This window comes from Platalea leucorodia (assembly GCF_965183815.1).
Source record: "Platalea leucorodia genome assembly, chromosome: 1".
NCBI lineage: Eukaryota > Metazoa > Chordata > Aves > Pelecaniformes > Threskiornithidae > Platalea > Platalea leucorodia.
Genome location: NC_138823.1, coordinates 112,493,831 through 112,521,012, shown reverse-complemented (window position 1 = coordinate 112,521,012; position 27,182 = coordinate 112,493,831). Strand labels below are relative to the sequence as shown.

At 38.8% G+C, this 27,182-nt stretch overlaps 1 protein-coding gene across 1 annotated transcript in view; it reads left to right on the top strand.

Annotated features, from left to right (window-relative positions):
* Window positions 1-27,182, top strand: part of POU6F2 (POU class 6 homeobox 2) — a gene marked incomplete at both ends in the record, with an annotated part of 314,808 nt that overhangs the window by 248,603 nt on the left and 39,023 nt on the right. Inside the window, one exon of the mRNA XM_082306980.1 lies at window positions 9,149-9,295. Coding sequence (XP_082163106.1) covers window positions 9,149-9,295 — 147 coding nt within the window. The remainder of the gene's footprint in view (window positions 1-9,148; window positions 9,296-27,182) is intronic.

Genomic DNA, 27,182 nt, shown 5'->3' with positions numbered 1-27,182 from the left:
AGGACTGCTGGTGAAAAAGAGAATAGTGGGTGTATGTATGTATAAACAGTGGCTTTAAAGTGCTGTAGTCAGTCCTGTGTTAGCTGGCAGCTTCTTATATGTTTACAGTCAAATGAAGCCTTCCAAAGGTGAATGTGGCAGGAGGTTGCTACCATCTGAGATGCAATATGCTCACGTAGTGCTGGTGCAAGGAGGGGGAGCGCAGGCTCATAAGTGTTCATTGCTCTGTCTTTAGAAAAGGAGTAGCAGCAGTACCCTCCCCATTGACACACAGACAGCACACAGTGGAACAAAGTCACGTTCCCAGTCCATCACTGGGCACTCAGAACTGTACTAAAGTAATAAAATAGCACCCTAAGGAAAATGTTAACAGTATCCTGCTTAGGGACCCCCAGCATCCTTTTCTTGCATGCCCTCTCCCCTCACACAGACTTTCACTCAGGTTTCTTGTTTTAGTGGCTATCACCCCATATATTTATCTTATTAGAAGGGTGGTTTCGACTTCAAGGTTTTCAAACTAAATGCTTCCTTCAACTTTGTTCACACTTGTCAAATCTCACTTTATATACTGAGACTTCAGCAAAACTCAAATGTGTAATTAAAAATTAGTGTCTCAACTGATTTGATATCTCTCCATGAAACCTGGAAAACAGAGAGAACTTCTCAAACATGTAGTATCCATTATGTTTATGTCATTTTGACTTTTGGGCAAACTGATGTAACCACAGAGGATTAAATCCTGCCAGCTTTCTAGATACCTGGATTCACAACCAGATTTGGATTTTGGACTGACCTGTATCTTTGCCAGCAATCTTTCCACTGCACTCGGGAGTCATCTATATCGTTCTTCAGCTTTGTACCAGATTGGTGCGTCTACTAAGGTCAAGTTTGGAGCTGAAAGCAGTAAAAAGAAAAATATTCCACGTAGTTCCAGTTTTAGATCTGATCTTGTTCACATTCAAGACAATGAGACTTCAGTGTAAGCACTTAGCTTACATGGAAGCAGACCTATTTGGTGAATGCTATTACATTACAAATAAATGAAAGTATCCAGATATATTTCCAGCTTTGAAAATGAGGATCTTTGCAGAGCAGCTGGCTTAGAATTTTTAAAGAAGGTTTATGTATGTTCTCAGTCAGCAATGTGTCCCTAAGTATTAAGCAGGATTTATTCTTCAAAGGGCAAAAGAGAAGGTCTGTACCTAAAAGTCTGATTTTTAATATGAATATCCAAATAAACAGTTCCAGGCATGTATACAAAGATTGCATATTGTACTGTAAAACAAGACTGTTTCAGAAATATTTTCTCAAATGCCCAACATGAAGTGTCATATTATCATGGTGTTGACCTCACATTGCATTTTTAACATTTGTATATGCAAATGGTCATATTTACATGTGCACGTGCCATTCACACATTCAAATTAAAGGCAAATAAATGTTTTAGATTAAGGAGATTAATTTGGTGTGTCTCACGGTTGACACACTTTCTACAGAGGCTAGATCACTGAGACCCAAGTGCTGGGCTCTTATCCGAGAAGACAGATGGCAATTTCCTTTTGATAAGAGTTCATTTTTTTAGCAGCAAGGGAGCCCTGAAGTAACCATTTTTCTTGTGGGGAAAGCATCTTTCAGAAGCCAGATAAATCATTCTAAAATAGACAAACACAGGAACCGAGGAACTAATCAACCTGAAATGAGCTGAGTTGCAGCCCCTTTCAGAAAGTTTAGGAGATGCTCTTTGCTTTGATTTTTGCCACACACGGGAACTACCTCAGAAAATTAGAGAATTCAGATAATTTTTTCAGTGCTCTTTCCTCTTTTATGAGCACCAATACAATTTACGATTAGTAGCAATGCAAAATTTCATCAAGTCAGATGAGGTAGTTTGTTTACAGTATGTTTACATCATGCACAAAATAAACTGTTGTAGATATTTTAAAGACTGCATAAACATAAAGGTAACTAACCAGACTAAACCAAGATGGCTATGTTTAATTAAAATCTGGAACAGTGTGTGCCAGCTTATCCGGATCTGGAACATTTCATACTTCTAAGTTATAAATGTGGACAGCCGGGAACCACTGTGGGTAGTCTGTAAGTACTGACCTGCTGCTAAAGGAGTCAGTCAGCTACTCTTTGTAGTTATTTATATTTAAATATATTAAATATATTTAAATATATTTGCTCTCCTTTTTGGTAAACGTATAAGACTCAGCCTCAGACATGCTGACACCTTTGATTGAGTTTATCTTGTAGGATTAGACCCAAACAGGGATCCCTTTCCTCTAGTTTCCTTTCCTCTCTTTTCTGTCTGTCACTAATAGAGCAGCAATGAAAATGGCTAGGGTGGTTTCCACTCGCTCCTTGCCTGTGCCCTAATGTGTTCTTCATTATTCATGTCTCCAGTAGTTTGGTCCTAGAGATCTGGCAATGATGTCTGCTCTTTATTTGCTTTGCTATGGCTCTATTAAAAATATGCCTTTTTTTATTTTGTAAATTGTTATCATAGTTTTTCAGACTGGTTCCAATTTGACCAGCAGCACCCTGTTTACAAAGATATTGTGAGAAATCTTGTGCATCCTCCTCTATCCATGTCATATCAAGGCGTACATGAGCACTGCGTGCTTCCCATCACCTCAGGTCACGTCGCTTTGCATTGAATCAAGTCATGTCACATCAGTGATACCACTATCAGTACTTATCCCTGATAGAAAAATCAGCATAGATTTAGACAGCAAATAGCTCAGCCACAATGAATGTATATAATGAGCAGATTAAGTATCTGTGAGAACCAGATATTTTAAGTGTCCCTGGCAAGTCGCTGCTTTCAGATGCTTCAATATCCTTGTCTCTACATTGTATTCTGCACATAAATATCTGATATATGTGCATATACTAAAATGTCTGTCGAAGCAGCCTGTTTGGAACTCTTACCATCTACAACCATTTGCAAATATAGACCTGTGCAGTTTTTAAATGACCAGACATTATTGGATGGGGCTGGGTATTGTAACTACATTGTATAGTTTATAGGTTGGTCATATCCCAGCACTGTACAAATAACAAATGTTGACAGATTTTTTTTTTATTTTTTTTTCCATAATTTGGGGTTTTCTTCTAAACATTTGCCTGCTGGGGCATGTTTTCAAAGAGTTATGCATGATTAGGCTCTATGACAGCCATTTTATTAGACAATTTACCCTGTTGTTCATTTATAAAAGTTAAATGTTGTAATTATCCTATTACATAAACTAAAAAGAAGGGAGGGGAGGGTCAAAATAAAAAACAAAGTCTCTACTGGATATCTAAATCATACAGGGTTTCCAAAATGTTTGATCATAGTATCTTTTTGGATAAAATTAATTTCTTTTGTTTTATGTTACATATGTATTCTCTCTTGGCTTTCTTGGGATCTGCGTGTTCACAGGTTTCTGGAGAATTTGACTTGTTTTTCTTAAGACCCTAAAAAATAAATTAAACCGGCAGAGCTCAGGCAGCCATAGTTGAAAAATTTGGCTGCAAAATTCTATATAAATGCTAAGTGGTCTTCTTATTGTTGATTATTACAAACATTTATTTGGCACTCATCCCTGTGGTATCTAGGTGTTTTCCCAGGATTAAGTTGAAGCAGTTTTTCCAGTGTCTTTTTTAAAATTCCCTTAGGGATTTTGAGATTTGATATAGGTCCAAGGGAGCTATCAACTGGTACAAGGTATATATGCATACTGAAGATAATTAGGAATATAAGCATTAATACTATGTAAAGGATTTGCCAGAAGAGTCAGTAGGGACTTCCAGGGAAACTGTACTTCTGCATCAATTCGTTTATGTTTAGAAACCAAGCACCTGGGTATCTAGGGTGGAATGCTCTGCTTCTGTGTCTTGAAGGTATTGAAGGCACTTTCATATTGTTGTTGTTAGATATAGTCTGCAGTTACTGGAATGGGGTGGTGTGGTGGGTTAGCTTTGGCTAACAGCCAAATGCCCACCCAGCCACTCACTCACTGCCTCAGTGGGATGAGGGACAAAATAGGATGAGAAACCTCATGGGTCAAGATAGAGAGACTGCTTATCAATCACTGTCATGGGCAAAACAGACTCAACTTGGGGATAATTAATTTATTGCCAATTAAAATAGATTCAGGTAGTGAGAAACAAAAAGGCATACATTAAAACAACATCTTTCCTTCCCCCTCTCCCAGACTCAACTTCACTCCTTCACTCCTGACTCCTCCAATGGTGCAGGGGGCATGGGGGGCTATGGTCAGCCCAGAACAGTTCCTCTCTGCTGTTCCTTCCTCTTCACACTTTTCCCCTGCATTTGCATGGGCTCTCCACGGATCACAGTTCTCATCAAGAAATATCCTTCCGCTCCAGTGTGGAGTCCTCCAAGGGCTACAGTGAGAATACCTGCTCTCCTGTGGAGCACCTGCTCCTCCTTTCTCTGGCCTTGGTGTTCCCTCTGTTATTTTCACTCTTTTTTTCCCCTCCTTCTCTGCGGCTCCCCTACTACCAAAATCTCACCATCTACAGCCAATACAGATGATAATGCTGATCACAGTAATGAAGAAGGTACCCGAATATCCTCAAAAGCCTGTCTTTTTCCCTTACGGCCAAGTGACTACGACCCAGAATCTGTCTCACGAGCCACTGTGAAAAAATGGGAATAAAACCCACTAGATTTTAATGTGTAATTCTCTCATAATCTAAGCACAGATAAAATTCACATAGATTCTCCGTTAAAAATTCTTACAAAAGCAAATGCCATGCTAATAAAAATTTAATTTCTATGATCATTTTTCACATAGTCTGGATAAAAAAGAAAAATGTCATGTATTTCTGATTGAGAGCCATTGCTGAATTCTTCTCAACTTTTAGAGTTATTTAAATCAAAGGATTTTTCTGTTTTCCCTTGAAAAAGCACTGGTTTAGGCAAACACTCTCAGTAGCTGATCAGTAGCTGATCTAGTAGTGTAATGCTCCCTACAGAAAGGATTGTCTGAGTACATAAAAGACTGAGGATCTGTCGGTCCCTAATCAAATACTCTGCTTTTGTACGCTAATTTAATCTCTAGGAGATATCCAGAAATGTGACTTTTTTAACAGCGTTCCTGAAAAACACCAATACTATTTTGTAAAACGAAGTTGTGCCTGCTGTTACTCCACAATACGTCCCTCCATTCTCCATTGCTGCATTCAGACAGTGTGTCTTCATTCAGCCTCTCCAACAAGTCCTTTAGAAAACACACAAGATCTAACTTTATTCTTATACTGGCGCTACGTAAAGTGACCTTACCTTTCAGGTTACAGGCCTGGTTTTTTTCATATGATGCTCTGGCATCCTGAAATGTCTTGGCTTTTCATTTCATCAGTCAAACCGTTTGGGTTTTTTTGTTTGTATTTGTTGAATGAGTGATATTGTAATGAGTGAAACTGGCTCTTTGATTTCCAGACCAGGGGAATGAAAGTTCAGTAGGATATGCTCTTTATAGAGAAAAGTAAAATTACTATGTAGGCTATCAAATCTGATCTTGTATTCAACAATACATGAATGCTTGATCAGTTTCTCACAGCAAGTTCACTGAGATACTAAGTTAGCTTTGGAAGAAAAGGGAGGAAGAGAGTGTTCTTCCAGAAGAAAAAAGTATTTGTGGTTCTCAAGAAAGCTTCTTGCACCATTGACTCTACCACACTTTTCTTGAAGTTGTGCTTTTTGAAGACTATTTCTTAACCCTAGAAACTCTCACTTCACAAGTTACAGTTTTAGGATCTTGTAAGTAGTGCCTCTTTCATCCCCCATCATTTTACAGGTTAGTTTTACTTGTGTGAATTCTGTTTGCTGCAGTGGAATGGCTCCTGCTTTACACTGAGTGAGAGCAGAACAACTTTTGTATGCTTTTCCTTTAAAAGTTCAGCTTTGGGAAGTCAGAACAATGTACTGAAGCTACTCAGTTATTACAAGATTCTTCCTCGTAAAGTTTGCTTCCCCATATAATCATGTCCTTAGCGGAGGCATCCTTGAGAGGGCTGACCTGTCTCTTTAAACTAAGATCGCTGTTACCTGGTGTTATGGCTGGTGTTTTGAGTGGGAGCAGAAATTTGGGCACTGGAATTGACAGCTCCAAAGGTCTCAGCCTTCCAAATTAAATCTTTATTTAAATACAGAAACAAAATGGGAAGAGCCCTTTGTGGGATCTTGCATAAAATATGTCTAATATTTGCAGTAAGTGTTCTCAGGGATCCAACCTGCACTGAGAAATGGCATAAACCTCTCAAGTCAGAGATTTTGTTTTTAAAATAAAGGCAAGATATAATGTGTTAGAAGTTACCTTGGTGTCCAGACATAATGAAATGAGGTGTATTTCTCCGTCCCCAATTTGCACACAATATAAAAGTGGTCAGTTTAACAGAGTGTAACTTGCAGTCAACAGCTTCCCAAAGCGCTCAAAGAAAAATGCATCTTCTCATTTTTAATCAGACTTATGAATAGATAGGGATGTTTTTATATGCACTCGGAAGTCTCTTACCTTGCGAGTTGGCCCATTCATTGTGATTTTTCCTGGAACATGGTACTACCCAGGGTACCTATGCATATCATAGCCTCTGCCATCATTTTTAATAAGTAGCTTATCTCTGGGATGCAACTAAAAGCAATCCTGAGTGTCTCCAGGGTTTGTTGTAATTAAATTTTATTGTTGTATTTGAAAATGTATAGTTTCTAAAAAATGGAAAGGAGATTCTAGGAGGTGATAGTCTGATTTTTAGGGTTTTAACCCTTTTTAGTTTCCAGATTCACAAGCTTGCTTATGCTCCCCACCTAACTTCCTACATGCAACTGAAGCCATAAACTATAGCAGCTAGTGTAGTTTATTAGCTGATGTCAGGTAACCATGCAAAGATTATCATTTATACCAGCAGTCAGATGCTGTAGGATCATAGGCACAGTAATTTGTGGGTGCCTAATAAGATTGCAGAAGGCATTTTCTGAAAGTCTTACACTTTTGCTGCTGCCCCTTTCTTCTCCAAGTATTTACAGCTACGAGGGAATTATTCCAAGTCCCAGTGCTGCCCATGAAGTGCAGGGTTTACCAGCTTCTGATCTGGGCAATAAAGAAATGTCACTGTTTTGAGCAGAAAACTGACAAGTTCATCTGTTCTGTTATCTGGCAGCATACTGCCATGCTCAGGCACCACCACCCGAGTCGCTGAGGAGTGCATGAAACTACATTTGGGCTCACACCTTGTGCAGTCAGTGGAATTCCTTGCACTCTGCATTCAAGGACTGAGCTTTGCCTTGGTCATTGTGCCCTTCTCCGCTCTCTTCACAGCTCATCCAGACTGCTAATCAAGCAGTCATTGCAGTTTTCCCCTTTGTTTTTTATTCCTGCTTGGTTTTCTTGCCATGGGATGCTGCGGACTGGTTTTGGAGATTCATACAACAATTTTTTCCAAATCAAAATATTTCCTCCAACAATGTCATCTTTTCTGTCCAGCATTGCTACTAATCTTTATTTAGTTATTTACTTTACAATTTCTAGAGGGATTGGATGTGCCCAAGGCACCCCTTTAGGCAACACTTTATATCAAGGTTCCATTTATAAATACTTCATGAAGGGCTAATGAATGATTAATAGATGTTTTAATGTATGACCAATCAATTGTTGTAGATTTCGCAACGTCCAACAGACAAGTAGGTTTCTTATAAGCATAGATTATAACCATATCTGACATCTTCTACTGATGGGCTTCTGAACATCTATAACATACACACTACTCATATCTGTAACATGCTTAAAACATCTACTAATCACTGATTAATTTTTTATAACCTGTTTTGAAGCAGAGCCTGTCTGTGGAGTACATCCCTTACTCGTGGCTGTGACTCTCCATTTCTATAGGATTGATAATTTACCCGTCATCTAAGGACTTAGAACTCCTACTAATTTCAGCTCAAACATGAAGCGCCTCTGAGTTAGCTTCAGCATTTTCACCTCAGCCTAAGAAAAAATGTCTTTGCTGTCCCCAGACTTTTTCCCCCTCAAACTTCTGGCTACTTTACCCTGCTAATGTGCGTTTTGCAAGCTGAGCTAAAAAGCAATGTTTGTTAGGGGGCAAACCCACTCTAAAATACATTTTCAGCCTCTTGAACTCTGTTTGTTTGATTGTTCTCAGGACAGCCGTCCCAGTGATGATGGTTCCCAGCATTTTTAAATTTTTTTTTTTTCTGTCATACCTATGTGCTTGGTTCAAAGTTTGTCCATTCTCAAAAAAGGATGAGAAAATATAAACTTCACAATAATCCAGTGAACAAGCCATCTTCCAGAAGACATTTGATTCTGACAGAGGAACGCACATTTTGCATGTTTGATAAACCTAAGCGTTGATAGGCGTGTTCCTCTGTGGGATTCCACCAGTCTCCTAAGGTGAAAGCCGCGATGGTGCTCTGTGCTTTATATGGAGCACCCAGGTAGATCTGACTGAAGTGGGCAGTACAACTCCCTTCCTGAACGTGTCTGAGTCCTGCAGTTAATCATTTGCAGTTGAGAAGCAGTAAGTTGCTTAGTATCAGATTTTGCAAATGAATTTTGAATTTTTAGTCGATTTCTACTGAACTTAATCACAGGGTTGACTCCTCTGCTGTGATTTATCTAGATGTTGAGACCAATTCTTTACTGATGCAAATTAAATGGATCTGCAGGTTTTTCTAATTTCTGGGGTCATTAGTAAAATAGCCTCTGTTCTGAATATCCCCAAGTAAATACCCCACTCCCATTCAAATCAAATACTAATCTTTCACTGATTGCTGTTTACAGCAGGATTAGGCTGCTACACCTGCGGCATTAACACATTGAACCTAAAGAAACACCTCAAGCATAACTCAAGAAAGAAAGAAAGAGAGGAAAGGGTAAAAAAAGAGAGTTTTATTCTTCAATATTAACATCGAATTTCCTCTGGCTTTTTTAAAACCATTCATTGTCAAAGACACCAAAGCCTCAGAAATAAGAGCCTCTCAAAACTACTCAAGCTGTTGGAGTAGACAGTTTTTTACCCACGTTAGCACAATCACTTTTATGTTATCCAGTTAACACTCTGTGTTTCTGTGTTTATCGGGGGTTTTACCATGATCTTTTCTTTCTTTTTTCAGCTGGTTAATAATCCGCTAGCAAGTCAAGCAGCAGCGGCTGCAGCAGCAGCAGCCATGGGCTCAATAGCAAGCTCCCAGGCCTTTGGCAGTGCCCTCTCCAGTCTTCAGGGGGTCACAGGTCAACTCGTCACTAATGCACAAGGACAGGTGAGTAGAAGATGGAGCAAACAGTGAATTCTGATGGCAGGCTGATCTTGGGACAAAAATGAGTTCCGCTTGTATGACAGCAATTTAAAAGTCCACATATTGAAGATAAATAAATATTGATTTGCCAGACAAGGTAAGAAATGGAAAGTGTGAGAACTGGGAGGACGTTAGGAGCTGTTAGAAAGTGTTTTCAAGCCAGAAAAGGCTTAGGGTTTGTTTTATTTTAATTCAACCTTTTGAAAAGATCACAGTACTGCAATAATATGGTATTTTAAAAGTCCAGCAACCCTGTGATTCTTAACAAACATACCAGTTGTCTTCTTCCACTTACATATGCCTAATAACAGACAACTATATTAAAGTGCTACTGTACTATTAAGACTACGCTTTTTTGCAAATTGTAGCATTTCTGTATTACTTCATTTCTAAAAAGGTATTAAATGTTTTAAGTAAAGGAACACAAATCGTAATGAAGTATCTGGGATGGATTTAACTGGGTTACTCATTTGCTGATTAACAAAGTTAAGCAATTTGCAATGGATCTGCCAGTCTGTAATGCAAATTTGGGAGAAACTTTTGCTTTAAAGAAAATTTTCCAAACAGAAACTTGAACAGTGTTTATGGTGTGTCTAAGAGAGAGATTGTGTGTTATCTGCATTTGGGAGCTGTTTATTTGTTGTAAACTATTTCAGTTTCAGTCTTAATATGATGCAGAAAGATATGCATCTGAATCCATGTATGTAGAAATAGTTCCATTGATGCAGCATGCTTAAGTAGCTTTCAGATTGCGGCCACTGTCATTCTTTTTTGCATTTACTAGGACTAAAATTAACACAACTACTTGTTTCACATAAAGTCACAGTAACAAATCTGTCAATATAACTTATGACCGGACCTGGTAACTGAGTAATTTGAATGTCATTATTCTAAATGCTACAAATTGGGTGTACGGTGAGATCCACAGTGCTTATGTGGATGTGAGGCCCTGGTAAACATTTATTGAAATGATGCAGCTTGCATGGTATGAGAATCTAAAGTTTAGTTTTTACTCTTACTGTTTACTACGCAGAAAAAAACCCAAACATGAAGAGCAGACTTTTTCCTGGTAATTTTCTATAACCATGTTATTTAATTGGAACAGGGGTGACATTTTTTTTTTTGGCCCATTAAAAAATAAAAGACAACACTTTATAGAAGCCCCCCCCCCTTTTTTTTTAACATAACACATAAAAAAAGATGCATCCTGAGCTTCACTATTACCATCCAAGTCCCAGAAAAAAAAATGCTGACCTTGTTATATTTACTGGGTGGGTGCAGAATTGTTCCATCACTACCCCGAGGGTTGAACGATGGAGCTTGTCAAAGTGAGGCCTTATCTAATGAATCATCTTATCGCAGGTGCACACCACACATATTAAAGGAGGATTGTATGAACAATGTGCCCTCTACAATAACCTTTCAATGTCTACTTTAACCCTTGTTTCAATCCCTTTTCATCAAAGGATCATTTTATGCAGCCAGCTTTAAATGGAGGCTCTCAAAAGCCTATTAAGATTTCTGGAGGGATGGGGTATTGGTTTGGAAGAAAAGTTGGTTATAATACCTATAACTCATAGTCAGATCAGCTCCAACCTAGAAGCCTGCTCGTTTCTATCTGTGCTCCAGAAATGGTTCACAATCACCACTCACGTGAGGCGCTTGGCACCAAAGATGTTCGTTGTAAGAGCTGAAGATACAAACCCAGACTAGTTTTACAATAGTTGTCCCTTTCCATGTTCTCCACAGAAAACATAAGCACAGTGTGGCCATTCATTGTATGTTTAAAAAAAATACTACTGTGAAGATATCATTGAATGAAACTATAGATTCCCTCAGGCTGAATCTTGTTTATTCCACACATAATGTAAAGTCCAATAATTCCACAGGTTGCAGAGAAAGAGAAGAGAAAGGAAGGATCTTCTCTATTGTTGGATAAAATTACAGAATCTATCTGTTTGCCTAGCTCTTTTAAATAAGGGCTGTCTTTTTATTACTTGTTTTTACAAATGTTCCTTGGTTTATAATCAGTACTGCAGACCTTGCCACAATATAGATAAATATTGATAATAAGTGTGTGATATAACACCTGTCTTTATAATATTCAGCATAAACCCATATTGCTTAGAGCACACTTCTGAAGCTATCTGTCTACAAAACAGGAATATTCAGTGTAATTATACTACATTCCAGAAATTAAATTACATTGCTGCAAATTTATAAAATTATAGCAACTAAACAAGAACTGAAAGGTATGTTTCTTCAAAATTGGGAGCGTAAGTGAATAGTAATTTGGGATACTCCATTTCTGAATGATCTGCTTGGACTCGTTAAGGAGCCAGATTTCCATCATATGTTAAGAATCTGCCCTTTGAAAATTGCCCCTTTCAAAGAATCACAAGTGTGACACCCAAAATTCACTCCTGCAAATATAAGGCTGGATGACTTACCAGACTGTTTGTATGTGCAATCTTTGTAATTATATGCTGCTTCTGTTATAGAAATTCAGGGCTTGTAAATGTCCATCTGTCTGGCTAAATATATGGTGATCAGTAATCCCTGGAGACATTAAGCTATAGGTCAAATCCAAGATCCTATGGCAAATTTAGGGAAATAATCTTTTAAATGACGTATGGCATGGCCTTAATTCTCAATAGCCCAGGAGTTCTTACAATCATAGTAACAAAATTATATATATTAACAGTCATTTATATAGCACATTTGTTATTAATTTAATTATTGAATTCACAATTATACTATGATAATTTTTGGGTTTGTTTTGTTTTTTCTTGCTTTGGATGGCAATATGAACTGTAATACCACAGCTCCCCAAGGCCACTGTAGCAAAGAGATCTAATCCATTGGAATAATATGGTTAGATCACCTGATTAATTTGATATAGTACAGGTAGAGGACTCTAAATCAAATTTTCATTTTCAGAGGCATATTATGAAGAGCTATTGGCCCATGTAATGCTGCTTACATTCTGTTTGCTCTCAGCACTTTCCAGGAAGCGTTTGCAGGACTGGGCTTTCATATCTTAAATTCAAAGGCCAGGGTAGCAGAATTGCTAGATTCCACCCTGTCAGTAGATCATAGAATCATAGAATTGTTTAGGTTGGAAAAGACCTTTAAGATCATCAAGTCCCACTGTAAACCTAACACTGCCAAGTCCACCACTAAACCATGTCCTTAAGCACTACATCTACCCGTCTTTCAAATACCTCCAGGGATGGAGACTCAACCACTTCCCTGGGCAGCCTGTTCCAGTGCCTGACTACCCTTTCGGTGAAGAAGTTTTTCCTAATATCCAACCTAAACCTCCCCTGGTGCAACTTGAGGCCGTTTCCTCTTGTCCTATCACTCGTTACTTGGGAGAAGAGACTGACCCCCACCTCGCTACAGCCTCCTTTCAGGGAATTGTAGAGAGCAATAAGGTCTCCCCTCAGCCTCCTCTTCTCCAGACTGAACAACCCCAGCTCCCTCAGCCGCTCCTCATAAGACTTGTGCTCCAGACCCTTCACCACCTTTGTTGCCCTTCTTTGAACGTGCTCCAGCACCTCGATGTCCTTCTTGTAGTGAGGGGCCCAAAACTGAACACAGGACTCGAGGTGCGGCCTCAGCAGTGCCCAGTACAGGGGCACTATCACCTCCCTGGTCCTGCTGGCCACACTATTCCTGATACAGGCTAGGATGCCATTGGCCCTCTTGGCCACCTGGGCACACTGCTGGCTCATATTCAGCCAGTTGTCGACCAGCACCCCCAGGTCCTTTGCCACCAGGCAGCTCTCCAGGCACTCCTCCAGAAGCCTGTACTGTTGCATGGGGTTGTTGTGACCCAAGTGCAGGACCCGGCACTGAGCCTTCTGAACCTCATACAATCGGCCCCGGCCCATCTATCCAGCCTGTCCAGATCCCCCTGTAGGGCCTTCCTGCCTTCAGGCAGATCAACAGTCCTGCCCTGAAATCAGATAGGCTGATTTCAAAGAGAAGCTGTCTACCCACTTGGCTTCAGCCTGCCCTTATAGTAGGATCCTAGTGCCATTGCTGCACTTGGACTCTTCAGAGATATAACAACCAGACATTTCTCTTTTTTGCTCTGTTATTGCAAATGAAAGAAAATATTAGTAGTTTTGAGTGGGTTTTACTATGTCTGTTAAGTACATGAAATGTGTATTTTGGCTGTTTTCTTAATCTTTGTAAGGAGATGAACCACAGAAATATGGAAGCAAGGTTGATGCTTCTGATCTCCGTAAGTGCTACCTACAAGCCAGCTTCCTACTTGGCTAAAACATAGTGCTTCATTGTCATCAGTTGCATTTTTGTATGTCCCTTGGCTTCAACAGGATCAAATACATTTTAACTATGGATGCTGAGTAAGTTTAGTTTGTTTTTTGGAAAGATGGGAGTTGTCTAATAGGAGAAAAATACATCCTAATTCAGCAACTGCAAAATAACGTTTTACCATAAAGAGTAAAAAAGTAGCATGATAAGAGTCGGCATTATGAACTGTCTTGTGGTTAAAGAGGGCAATACATTCTGTTTCCTGGTAGGTTAATATGAAAACCTAAGTAAGTGTGGTGTAATCGTACAGTACATACTTTAACTGAACAGTGAATTTAACTGGGATGGCATCAGTATAATCTAAGAATGCCCTTGGAGGAACTTGGGCTTCATTATGCCCTTGCCTTGCTCTTTAGATGTGAAAACCTTCTGTGTATGAAAGACCTTGAGTACAGCTCCACCCTGTCAATTAACAAAAAATAACTAATTTTTGAGAGTTGTAGTCCACAAGTAGCTCAGGAAACTAAACAGGGAGAGAGGCATTGTTGATCCGATTAGATAATAGGAGTACTTTGGTTCTCATTATTCTGATGAGAGGGTACATGTTGGCTCTTTAAGCTTCTTGATGGTAAATGGTGCTAATGAGGCCTGATGGATTCCCTGCTCCTAACAAGCCTCTCAGCAGTGCGAGTGATTACAATGGAGATAGATTTGATGGGATGTGCTCCCTTTTGTAGTGTCTCAGCTGCTGACACTCTGCGACATAATCAGGTCACAGAGCCGGTCACAGCCATCAGCAAAAGCCATAGCTCTATCCCTCATTATTAAAGTGCATTATTCAGTTCCAGGCCTTCGCAATACTGCCAAAGGCCTTTTTTTGTCTTCTTTTCTGTTAAGCATCAGTTCTCAAATACAAGGGTTAATAAAATCATCAGCTAAAGAACTAGTAAATTAAAGAAATGGAAATAAAGCGCTCCCTTTCAAATTCGTTGAAGGATCACAATTAAATAAGCAGGGAATTTCTCGTCACCACACACTGTACAGTACAATGTAATATGTCATGTGCGATAAAAACAGGGAATAGGATTTTAAAAAATAGTATTGTCCTCATTGTGGACTGGCTTGGAAAGCACTGAAGTATCTTTCATTCAGAAGGGAATTTCTGTCCTCCCAACTATTACATACGTACATGGAAGTACTATTATTTTCACCATTTTCTGTAACTACTTTTTTCTGGCGTGGTATGAATTACTTGCAAGCTGAGTTTATAATTTTAAGTGTAGCAGCTGTCTTGTCTTAGTTAAATTGGCCGAGGCGACAATCTGGAAAATATAGACCACTGTGCTAGGACCACTCTGTTCCCATAGACAAGGCCATTGCCTTCTTTTGGAGAGTGAGCTAATTACAAAATGGTGTGGAAAAAGGTGATTGTAGCATTTTCTTTCTGTTCTGATGATATTCAGTTGGGGCTATCTCCCCTCCAAAAGAAAATACACTTTTTAACTCCAAGGTAACTTCAATGCAGTTTAGTTAAGTGAGAAAAAAAAGAGTGGAGAGCCCAATTTTATTATTTATTTATTTATTTATTAACTTTTTGTTTCAATTTCATTTCAGCTGATTATGAGCAGGTTTCAGCTAAATAAAAATAAGATATTCTAATATTGGAATGTAAAACTTTACAGGGGTTCACACCGTTTCTGTTCAATCACTGAAGTACATATTCAGTTGCAATAGTGTAATTTTGTGTATAGATACAACCAAAAGGACTAATACATCACTTTTTTTTACCACCTTGTTCAACTCTACAATTGTTCCTCCCTTTTCTTGCTGGTAGAGTATGCTATGATGAGCAAATGAATATGTATACACAGTTCTCTTTCGGTTCTCTTGAACCACAGATGCAAGAATCTCTTGACAGCGACAGGTCAAAGTACACAGTTCGCATTGTTGAATTAGTAGTCATCTCCAAGAAGCAGAGACTGGCATGTGACCTAGGTTTTTTTTTTACACTAACCAATAAAATTGGCAGCTATGAATGGGAATGCAAGGTGGGCTTCCTCATTGGACTCAAAGGAGGATGCTGTTGCGGTGTTTTGTTTTGTTTTGTTTTTCAGTTCTCCCAGAAGTTCTGGGAGGCCCAAAGCCATGTAACGTGTAGCACTCCTCAAAGTCCTTCTGAATATGTGCACTTCATGCTGTTCTCCAGGTGTGTGATGTCCATTAGCCTTTTCTCTTAACAATTGTTATCATTGCTACATCTCTTCCAGCTATGCAGCTCTAATACATGCTGACCACTAATGTTTTAGCCCTCACAACATCTAACATTGTTCACAAAAATCTAAACAATAATTGTTTAAACAGTGACTACTAACAACGTCTTCCCAGGGCTAAGATTGACAGAAATCTGAGCTAGTGGTATCAGAATGGTATATATTAAGGAAATTTCATGACAAGCCTGAGATAATAAAAGAGGCGCATTTTGAGGGAGAGGCTAGAAGGAAGGATTGTAACAATCAAATATTATTAGCATTGAAGAACATTCCTTGGAAAACCCTTTGCCAAGAGAATCTGTTTTGACAGACCTTCGTGATAATATATTGAATTTCTGCTGGGTGGAGTCTGACTCTCTGTTCCCCCCCTCAAAGTTTCACTGGGCTGAATACACGTATTTCTGCTGCTTGCAGGAAGAAAAGGGCACATATTATGAGAAAAGGTCAGTGGTAAGGGAAGATTTTTTTTTTTCCATTGGTTTCCTCTCCCCACAGCTAAATGTTGAGGAGGCTATTTGTTTAATTACCTCCCATGTGAATTCGAATCAAAAGACAAATAATTCTTTTAACATAGTTTTGCTGACTGTGTCTTTATTTTACTGTACTATTTATCTAACCTCAATTTTAGCCACAGTGGCATAAATGTAAAGATGTATGGACCAAACTCTCAGGTCATGCAAATTGGTAGTTTCATTGAAGTGGACAGGGGCAGGAGTGAGGCTAATTATACCGAAACAAGACCCAGACCCTGTTCTGTCTGTTTTAGGCAGTGATCGCTGATAAATTTTGGATATCCGCAACTGTGAAAAATTATGAAATCCATATCCACATTTTTTAAAACAGTGGTGAAATTTAAAACAGTTACCATCTGCAACATGGAAAAGTGGTATTTGATTAGTCCCTCATAACAACGAGAATTTCAGAACCACTGCCATGCCACCATATTTAACAGAGGGAATCTAACTTTCTCATAGGATTAAAAAAAGGACAGGGTAAAAAAGATTCAGAAATTAATTATCCAAAGAACCAACCATTGCAAAAATGTTGCAAGAAACACAGTATGACCAACTCACAACCTGCTTGTACAGAGGCTGGCTTTAAAGTACAAGCACCACCACTTTCCTCCAAAGCTCCAGGGAAATGAGTAGTTCAAGACTAGCTGGTGAGCTGAAGTCAAACCTCTAGTAGAGGAAACTAATATTTGCAAAAAACTACCAGGATAAGAGCGGGTATGTTAAATAATATTTGTTGCAAATAGGAACTGCAAGGGGAACACTGTTATTTGAGAAGAGTGTGGAACTTTTCCTTACTGCAAAACACATACTGGAGCCATACTGAATCACAACTGAAGTCTTCAGTCAGGTATCATAATTGTGTATTGAAATCTCTTTCAGCTGGAAAATGCTCAGTAGCTATCCAGAAAGGCCTCCAAAACTTATTTCATCTAGCTTACAACAATACTTACTTTGAGCTTCACACTTCAGAATTGTAGCCTCTTGCCTGGATCTCTGCCAAAGTACTGTATCTATGATGTAGATTTTTTTCAGAGGTGCCCAAGCCTTACTTTCAAAAGCAACTTATATACCCGTAAGTGCCTGAGTTTCCTTCAGTCAGTGATACGAGTCTTAGCGCTTGAAGGCATGTCTATGCACTGTAATGCAGCATTGCAAGCAAACTCTAAGAGACAGTACGTTTATGTCTCAGACAGTGCCATGCGAGCACAGATCCCAGAAGCCAAAAACCTTGGTAGTATGGTGTTATGGCTGTACTAATTAATTCTGCTTCTCAACAAGGTGACATAGGATCTAGCTCATTAGTTACTAGCTCTGGGGTCTTGGTAGCACGCTGTATTGTGTGGAGTAAATATACTTTGAAGAGAGCTTTAAAAGCCTGAAGCATTTAGGTACTTTAGAAAATGTTATTCACTAACCTAAATTAATTATTTCAAGTCAGAAATACAGGACATACCTGTCCTTTTGTCATTGCCTTCTTAATTACTTTTGCATGGAGGAGAAAACCAAACTAACGACTAGTTCAGCTCACCTACCATTTTCATGAAAGCTAACTAGTAACTTAAAGAAGCACCTATCACTCCTATAATCTGTTCATCTTAGCATTGTGAGGTGGTTATAAGCATGGCGAATTCTCATTGTTATCACCAGTGACACACATCACAGTCAATGAAATCTTTCTGCTCTATGGAGGTTCTTACACTGCTCTCCTTATCATCGTATCTTATCACCTTCCATTAACGCATTAAGAAACATGACTAGTGACTGTCACAAATTGGTCTTCCTCCCAGGAGAAGCTTGTAGAACAGAGTCGCGTGTTTGATAAGGGCATTTGGTTTTGTCTGTCTTTGTTAGGAATTTTTTTGTTTGTTTCACTTTCCTTTTAAGGTTTTATTTTCATCTGGATTTAAAAATCTTTATGAAGGGGTTTCTTAGAGATGCACATTGCTTATATTTGCATTAGAGAAAGGCAGATAACAGAAATGTACTTAGCTTTTTCAGCAGAATGTGGTGAAGCCAGAGGTGATAAACCCAGGAATGTTCCTCAGCTACTGTTGGAATTTGTTCCAAGTCCTTGACCTTCCCCAAACAAACTCTGCTGTACACAGAGAAGGTTTGACCATTATTATCACGGAAGACTGAATTTGGCAGTTTTAGCTTTCGTCCAGGAGCATTAGGTGGCCATTTAGATTCCTGGGAACCAGACCCCAGAACTTGAAGGCAAAGGCAGAAGTTCTTCTACATTCACTGAAAATTCTTTAAGATGACATAAACAAAGCGGTAGACAGAGTTGATGTGTGTAGATGGTGCCAAGAAATGTGCTTTCTGTATTACTGATGGTTCCCGAGCAGTGTAACTGTCATGCTCAGGAATATTGCATCACAGCATGCCTTCAGGAGTTGACAAAGTTGAGAACAGTTTGAGGCCACTTCATCATCCAGTCAGAGATGATGAAAATCCTGCTGTGTGAGAAATTCACATTAGAGTGGAATCCAAGACTATTCTTAATTTGGGATTTCTCCCCTAGACTGTCCAAAGCTGCTTATGAGGGAATGCTCTGCACGTTGGAGTATAGGAAGGCTGTAGGTAAGCAGAGGAAATAGTGAACCAAATTCGAGTTTGTTTGAGTTATCTTTCTAGATATGCCTCATCATTTCTATAAAAAAAAAAAAAAAAAAAAAAAAAAACCAACCAAAACCCAAACAGATTATAGTTCTTTGTGTAACATAGTGCTTAGTTTTGTCTAGATTTTATCTAATTTATCCTGTATATATCAAATCTTTTTTGCCAGTGTCAGAATTTTACTTTCTGTTCAACTGGCATTGATATCAGAAAAAAGAAAACCAGGACAGGCTATTTGGGCAAAGGGGAAAAAAGCCAGATCACTCTGTCAAAAGTGGAAGTTAATGCAAAATGATAAATACTTAAGATCCTTGACTCACTGGTAAAGCACTGCTGCTGTTTTGGGAAGGTTTGGAATTTCTTAGAAGTCATAAGTCTTCATGCACAAATGGCTTGCTTGCTGGGCTGCAGTCTTGACACCTGTATGTCAATGTCGTAGAGATACAGGTGAGGAGAGGAAATTTGGGGCTACCCTGTTTGCAGTGCAGTCAGTATTAGTTTTGAAATCTGGAAGGATGAGAAGTCCAGATATTTATTATGGCAATATCTTGTGAAGATTTTGAAAGTGAAAAAATGTGTCTTCGCCGAGCAGTCTTCACGTGAAGAGGAGAAAATTGCAGAAGTACTTGATTAACTCATTTGATAGTCAGCCAACAACTGAGTTGTATTCATGTAGCGTTCATAGTGATAACCAGCCAGGTGCAGACCTGTAGGCTTCTACACGTGGACCCACAAGCTTCCAAGTAGCACACTGGAGAGGAGTTGTCCTGTAAGAGGAAGGATTCTCTGTCTTCTGGTTTGAATCTAGAGTATTGCAAAGAATTGTGTAATGTCTTTTCCTATGTGTTGCATCTGTGAACAGTGGCAGGGAAAGTTCAGGCAGAAAAAAATCACGGTCCTAACCATGAATGGACACTGAATCTATCTTTCTGAAAGTGTATCTCAGTTTGTCATTTTTCTTCAGATACTGACAGTGTTAGGCTTCAGTGTGTATGTATGCAAATGGCCCAGATATCAAAAAGAAAAAAAGGACTTTGAAATATCTATGCCAATGTTATTAAATATATATGATTTTTAAAGTACCTTTTTCACTTAAACTTCCTTCTTTGCACATTAATTAAATATTATCTCTAGGATAAGTATCTCTCCTAGAAGATTAATGTATTATTGTCACATAATAATGGAAGAGAATGACAGAACCTCTTTCCTTAAGCACAAAAAAGAATTTATTAATATAAAGAAAACACTCATAGCCCTTGAGCAATTCTGTCTCTGCTTCATAGAGAACCCTTCCTAGTCTCCCCTCATGTCTAGCTTCATGCTAGAGATTCAAGGAAGCAATACATATATCCTGCCAGTTTAAAAATCAATCCACCTTTCAGGAGATAATTTAATATCAAGACATGATGTACACAATATCCAAATATACATTCATTTTAATGTTTGACGCATCAAATACTCTGACACAGCCGAGTTTCAAAATAAATGGTTTGTTTTAGAGGTTGGATATGTCATATTAGCATCCACCCAGCAGATAGAGAAATAGATCAGAGAGTGATCAGGACATCAGGGAGACAGTTTAGAGAGAGATGAGAGAGGCCAGGTACATCTTGTAGTGTTAAAAAAAGCTAGCTAGCAAGAAAGAAATTGTATAAATAGGTCATCGCAGCCCAACTGAAAAAAAGTTTAATTTTAACTTGTTAGTCATCATCTCCAGAGACCTAATCCACTCCCTTCGATGCAGGCTGTGCATTAAGCTGAGATGCGTCTTATTTGATAGCACAGATAGACAGACAGCCTCAAAGTGAAAAGATGATATCAGGCTCATACAGTGCACTAGCTTTGAAGGGGAATCGGCACCATTTGCCATGCTAAACTTTCCCTCTTCTTTCCTTCTCAGTTTGTTTTATTAGCCTTAGCTTGTTGTCACCTGTTTTGGTTTTGCTCTTCCGGTTCCTTCCATAAAACCATGCGGAAACAAGAGTACAATGAAGAGATACCTGGTGCCAGTGTCGGTGACAGATCCCCAGACATCCCAAGGTATCCAGTTCCCGTGTTCCTGTTCTGCTTCCCCTGTCTCTACCATTTTTGTTGCCTGACAACAGCTCTTTGCCACAAGCTGCATCTGGGATTCAAGTTAGTTAGACATAGGTCTCTAGTCCCATTTTAGATATTGTACAATACTCCATTAGGCCTACTGTGGCCAATCCAGAAAAATGCTCTTCTCTTGAGGTCTTATTGCCATATCCTGACAAAATCTGAAAACATTTCAAATAGAGTAGATGTCTACATTTTTTTCAGCTGAATTGCTCCCCGCGTATGTGAACACATGCGTATGTGTACATATACACATACACAGCTGAACGTACGCTTACCTGGACCTTCGTGCTCGCCTAAGATACAAGTACCCACAGGGACCCCAAATTACAAATATTTTAATTACCTCCTTGAGTCACGCTTCTGTCTCTGGGATCTGTTGAACCCTTATTCTGGTGACAAATGAAAATAAACTAAACCTTCTCATCTTGGCATAGGGATGCCATGCTGCTCTCTTTTACCTCAAATCTGTCTCTAGTGTAATGTTAGAAGTGTGTAATCATGACTGTACACAGGTCATAATTGTCTGCAATCTATTAACTGGGGAATAAAACTAGGCCTGTATTTTTCTAAGGGTCTGATTTCTCATCAAAATGTAAGTATTAGTGAATGACTGCAAAACGGGAGTTAAAGGATACTGTGTGTTAACACTCTATCCTTTCACTGCTAGGAGGTACCATGTAGACTGATACTATTGGCAGCTCTGCACAAGAGGCCAGAGTGAAGTATTTAATAGGTCAAGAAAATTGAGGTTTATTAGCAGAACTGCATGCGAAAGATTTCCCAGCCCTTGCCCACAGGGTGGCATGGTCTGCCTGTTTCTTGACATGTCTCTCATGTTGATGAACATCACCTCCAAAGCCCCCTCCAAAGTGTTGGGACATGAATTCAGTTTTTAGGTCCTTGAATCACATCTTCTGGGGTCTGCACTATAGATCTGTTAACTTTAATTGTACAGATACTGATGTATGGGGTTTATATGTGCAGTCTCTCACTATTATTATTAGCACCTACAGTACACCACTCTATATGTTTAAATCTATATGTTGTTCTTCTGGATAGTCTATATTTATACCCAGGAGTATGTCGCTCATAACTCTGATACGCTGAAATGTCCCAGCCGTCACACCTGCTGTTCAGGTAGAGACACATGTAGGAGACAGTCACCTATCTTTGCCCTCAAGTAGATATATGAATTTGAAAACAGAAGTTGTTTATGGGCATCGATGAAAGATACTCCTTTAGCTAAAGCAGAAAGTTTAAGACTCTATGGGCACAGAGGGTAGAGAAATCATAAGGTCCTCACCTTTGAATGAGAATAGCATGTAATTTGCGTTAGCAGAGAACACCACATTTTTCTCTACCGCATCAGAGAATTTTTGCCATAACAGCCAAGACAAAAACCTGTCTGGAGACTGTAATTAAATATTTAATGACTGCTTAGAAAAGTTAAGATTTCGATTTTTAAGTTTCCTTCACAGAGGTCCGAAACTACCTGATGCTCAGTTCACCAGATACAGACAGGCAAAGGAAGCCCTGATACAATTCTCGTCTATGAAGTCTAAGAGCTGACTGAAAATGTTCTGAAACTGCAATCACAAACTATGCTTTCACCAGAGTATAATGGGGTGTTGGAAGGGAGTACAGGACAAAATCTAGAGAAGCTTCTTGCCAGCTTCTCAGTTAGGGTAATTATTTAAAATCTGAATGTTCAACTACTGACCTAGAAATACTGTTAATAATATACAGAAGCATGTGCCTGTTCCAATACCTTCATGCTTCTGTTATATACAACGATGAAGTTAGAGCTTTGTTACATGGAAGTCCTTAACCAACAATGTATTACCTCCTGTATTTTGAGAATAAAATGTCACAAGTAAGTATGCTACAACAAAAGCCTTTTTTTCTGAATACAGACAAAAATATATATGTTAAATATTACTGAGTCGAGCTCAAATTCTCATAAACTGATCCATCAATGGAAAGGGCCCCTCCTAAAAAGCATTTATTGAGGCAAGTTGTACCCTTGGCTCCCTCTTGCCTTTTATTTCTCCTTAAAATCATATGCAGTGAAAAGAGGGAACAAACATGAATGATGCATGCCTGATTCACTAAATCACTATGGTCTCTGGCAACAGCACAAATGTAGAAATGTTTAAATCGGCCTCATGCTACCCAACAAATGATGCAAAAGGAGCCCTCAAAGAGCACAGACTGAGGGGAGATAAATGAGCATCATGTCAAGAAGGCAATTTCTCACTGAGTTTGCACAGAACATGGAAATTTGACTTTCAAGAGATGGTTAGGGAATCTTTCTAATAAATCTTCAGTCCACAGTCATTGCTGTGTCCTTTTTTTAAACTTACTTTTTAAGAGCTGTGTAAGTTATACCCTCCCACAGTGAAATGTGTCAAGATATTACCAGTCAAGTTGAGGTCATTTAAGTGAATCATCTCTGTCTCTGTGTTTATGTTTGTGATAGGCAGGGATGGTCAAACAGGTTTCATTTTGTGCATGTGTTGAAGAGTTTTTCAACCAGTGAGGTCTTCTCAAAGCCTTGTCTTATTTTAATAGTAACTCACAAAAAGGAAAAAAAAAAAAAAAAAAAGGTGAGAAAGGTTGAGCCTCTTCCCTGGAAAAAGCATCTGTGATTTTTTTTTTTTTTTAGTTTGTTTTTTTGTTGTTGTTGTTGGCTTTTTTAATTATTTTCTCCTCCTTTTTTGTACAGCTGAGATATTCAGATGGTCAATAAAAAGGCAACTGTTCTCCAAATAACTTAGAGGCTGTAGGTCAATATTAGAGAGCCCTACATCTCTTTAGACTCCTGACTTTGAATTATTTTCCCTAATTTTAACCACATGATAGTTAGCTTAGGCTACATCAAATCTAAGCTAGTTACTTAGTGTTCTATGTCATCACTGGAAGAAATAGGCACTCCTGAAGAACAGAACACCTCACGGATCTCAGGCATGCATTTTAGGCTGAGATGAATCACCTTGCAGAGATTTCTCACTCTCTACATTGACTGGAGAGAGCTTGAATGGCGATCTACAACTGGACTTCTAATGTTAGGTGGCTAACATTAAATGACATAAATTCTGTCCTTAGAGTACCACACACCAGTTATTTTTAATGGGACTTGAGTCCTTTTGTTAATGTTATCCTTAAGCTCCCCATGGCAGTCACAGGAGTTTTAACTAAGATCCTGGTAGCAGCTGATGATGGCCACGCAGAGCTCGGCACTGGCTGACCTGCCTTATTTTTGAGATGAGTCTAGAGGCACTCTTCAATTTTTATCAAAATTGTGCTCCTGTTTTGCTTACTTGCTTCTTTGTGTTTCCTGAATAAATAGAGAAGTAGCATCCCAGAGACCAAGGTAATGGTATCTGTTTGAATTATTTAAAATGTACTTAACTTTACTGATACTTTAACTAAATGATGGATAGCGATGTGAAGGGAGGGTCTTTCTGTTGAGTATCTTTTCTTTCAAGTAAGATTAAGTATTCCATCTGTAGGATGTTGTTATTTAAAAATCAGTTGCGCATAAATGAAGACTTTGCGTCTCTGAGGTTCTTCTGGTTTAAAAAAAAAAACTTTGAGCCGGTAGTAATGAGGAAGAAATCTCTCCCTTTGACAGATTACTTTTTACATTTCTCTGGGCATTTACCCTGCTGTTTTGGTTAGGGCAGAAAAGGGATGCGTTAAATCCTCAGACCACAGGCCAGAAAAAAAGTATGTCCAGCACAGCTCCAACCAACAGATGCCACAAATGTCGTGAGAGAGTCTTATCACATAAGAATTTCTGTCCTAAAAAATAGCCTACGTTGCCAGTGTTTAAATAATTTTAGGTACATACCTAAGCCAAACTGATCAACAGCCTTTTGAAGATGGGCCATCATAATTATTGCCAGCTTTACCAAATATTATTTAGATTTGTATTTATGCCCAAATATTATGTATGCTTAGAAGGGGAGGCACATCCTCTAATTTGATTCCAAATATTCTGCTTGTGTTCAGAAATGAAACTCTAATGTTGCTCATGGAATTATCCTTGTTTCTTACCAACAAAGAAGTAGTCTGTATTGTGGATGGTGTCATTACTAGCCTATCAAAAAACCCCCATAAGAATCAAACGGCCTTTCTGCCCAGGGCTTGACCCACTGCACTTCAACATCCGTCGCAGGACTTGCACTGAGCGTATGGGACACGAGATAAGGTTCTTATTACGGTGTCACTTCAATAGCAACTCAAAGAAAGAAGTTACCATCTCCACTTTGCACCTCTCCAGCCAGTCTTCTGCATGGGAGCTGTAGCCTCTTGTCAATTAACTCACTTTAATTGGTTTCTGTTTCTTCTCTAACTATGGCCCTTTGGCCTTGCCTGCTGCACAGCGCTGTTTATTCTTAAGCACTGGGTTTATATAAACTTTCTATCAAAATCATCTCTTTGGAAGGGAAGATATGTGATAAGGAGTTTCAATACTTGTGCTATCTTTGTTATCTCTTGTGGCTCACAATAGAACCTGAATTATCATAAAATTGCACCATAAGTTTGTGTTTTATATGATGAACATCTGTAAAAAGAAAAAAAAGGAGATGACAATTCTCTACCTAATGCTGTATCTTTTTTTTTTTTTTTTTTTTAAATAAAAGGAAAAAAAAGCCATGATTGTCATGGATAAGAGTGCAAATTGTTCACCTCTAAAAAAAAAAAGTGATGCAACTTTTTTAGGTATAAACTCATCAACATAATTCTAATGAGTTATGGTCTTTGTTGTGAGAAATGAGAAATCCTGTGGTCTCACCCTAAAGAACATTAAAAAAACATTACTGACAGGAAATTGAAAAAGTAATATATGTCTGAATGAATATGACAACTTTTTTCTGATAGAGCAGATAGATAAATGTCACATACAAGTTTCAAAATACATTTAATTTTGCCACCACAATGGATATTCTCTTCATAAAATATATATGAATCAGGTTTGAATCATAAAACATGACTGTGATAAACAAATGCATATTTGATAACTTTCTTCTTTTCATTTTTTTTTTTGAGATGCTCATTTCTTTTTTGAGGTTATTTGTTGTTTACACATCTTTATGTTTTCATTTCTGAGCAAAGCAGCCTGGGTGACAAATCTTACGCATGTTGAGCCTGGAGGAACTTTCTTTTTAATCTGAGAAATGGGTTCCTTTTCTTTTGGGGGAGGCTGGAGGGAGGAGGTGAGGGAAGGAAGGACAGGCTGGTAGATGCACAGACTCTCTTAACTACCATGTTAGACATCACTGAGTTTTCTGAGCATCGTTCAGCATAGGGGGATGGATGGAAATGCGTGCAAGTGTTTTCAGAGCGCAGGACTGGAGGAAGAATCACGGTAGACAGGGCACTCTCTTTTGCATTTTCCCCCACTCAGCAACAACTCTCAAACTAGGGGCCAGGGTGTCCATGTCCCAAGAGGTTAAAAAAAGACTCCCTGTTAAAAGCTATAGGGTAAATGGAAATTTTAGGCTCTCAACAAATGCATATAGCTTTGGGGGAAAGAGGTAAAGAAGGAAGCGTCCTCTTCTTTCGTGTTTTTCAGGCACAGATTCACTGGGGAAGCAGAAGGACTTTATTCTGTGCCATTGGAGCATGCCAGCGTACTACCCGTCCTGACAGCTTGAAGGCTTCCTCTCCCTTTTCAAAATAGGGACTACCTCAACCCTTCCTTTCTCCAGAACCCAGCACATCAGGCTCCTAGTCCTTGGCGGAGCTCTGGGAGCCTGCCCTAGTGCAAGTGCTCTTGGAGACCGTATCAGCAATGAATGCCATGGGCTCTAGAGAAGGAAATCTATTATGTATCCAGAAGCATCCCTCGGGATTCTAGTGTTGCATTTGAATCTATGCTAAAGAGTGACGTATAATTACATTTTACTACCTCATTTATCAATCTTTTAGTATAAATTCCTGCAGCATTGTGAGCAGAACTGAATGATGTTTTTTTCATTGCTGACTTCTGATGGAAAAATGGCATTTAATCCAAATATAAAATGTGTCATTTTGACAAATTTTGTTCAGTAAAAA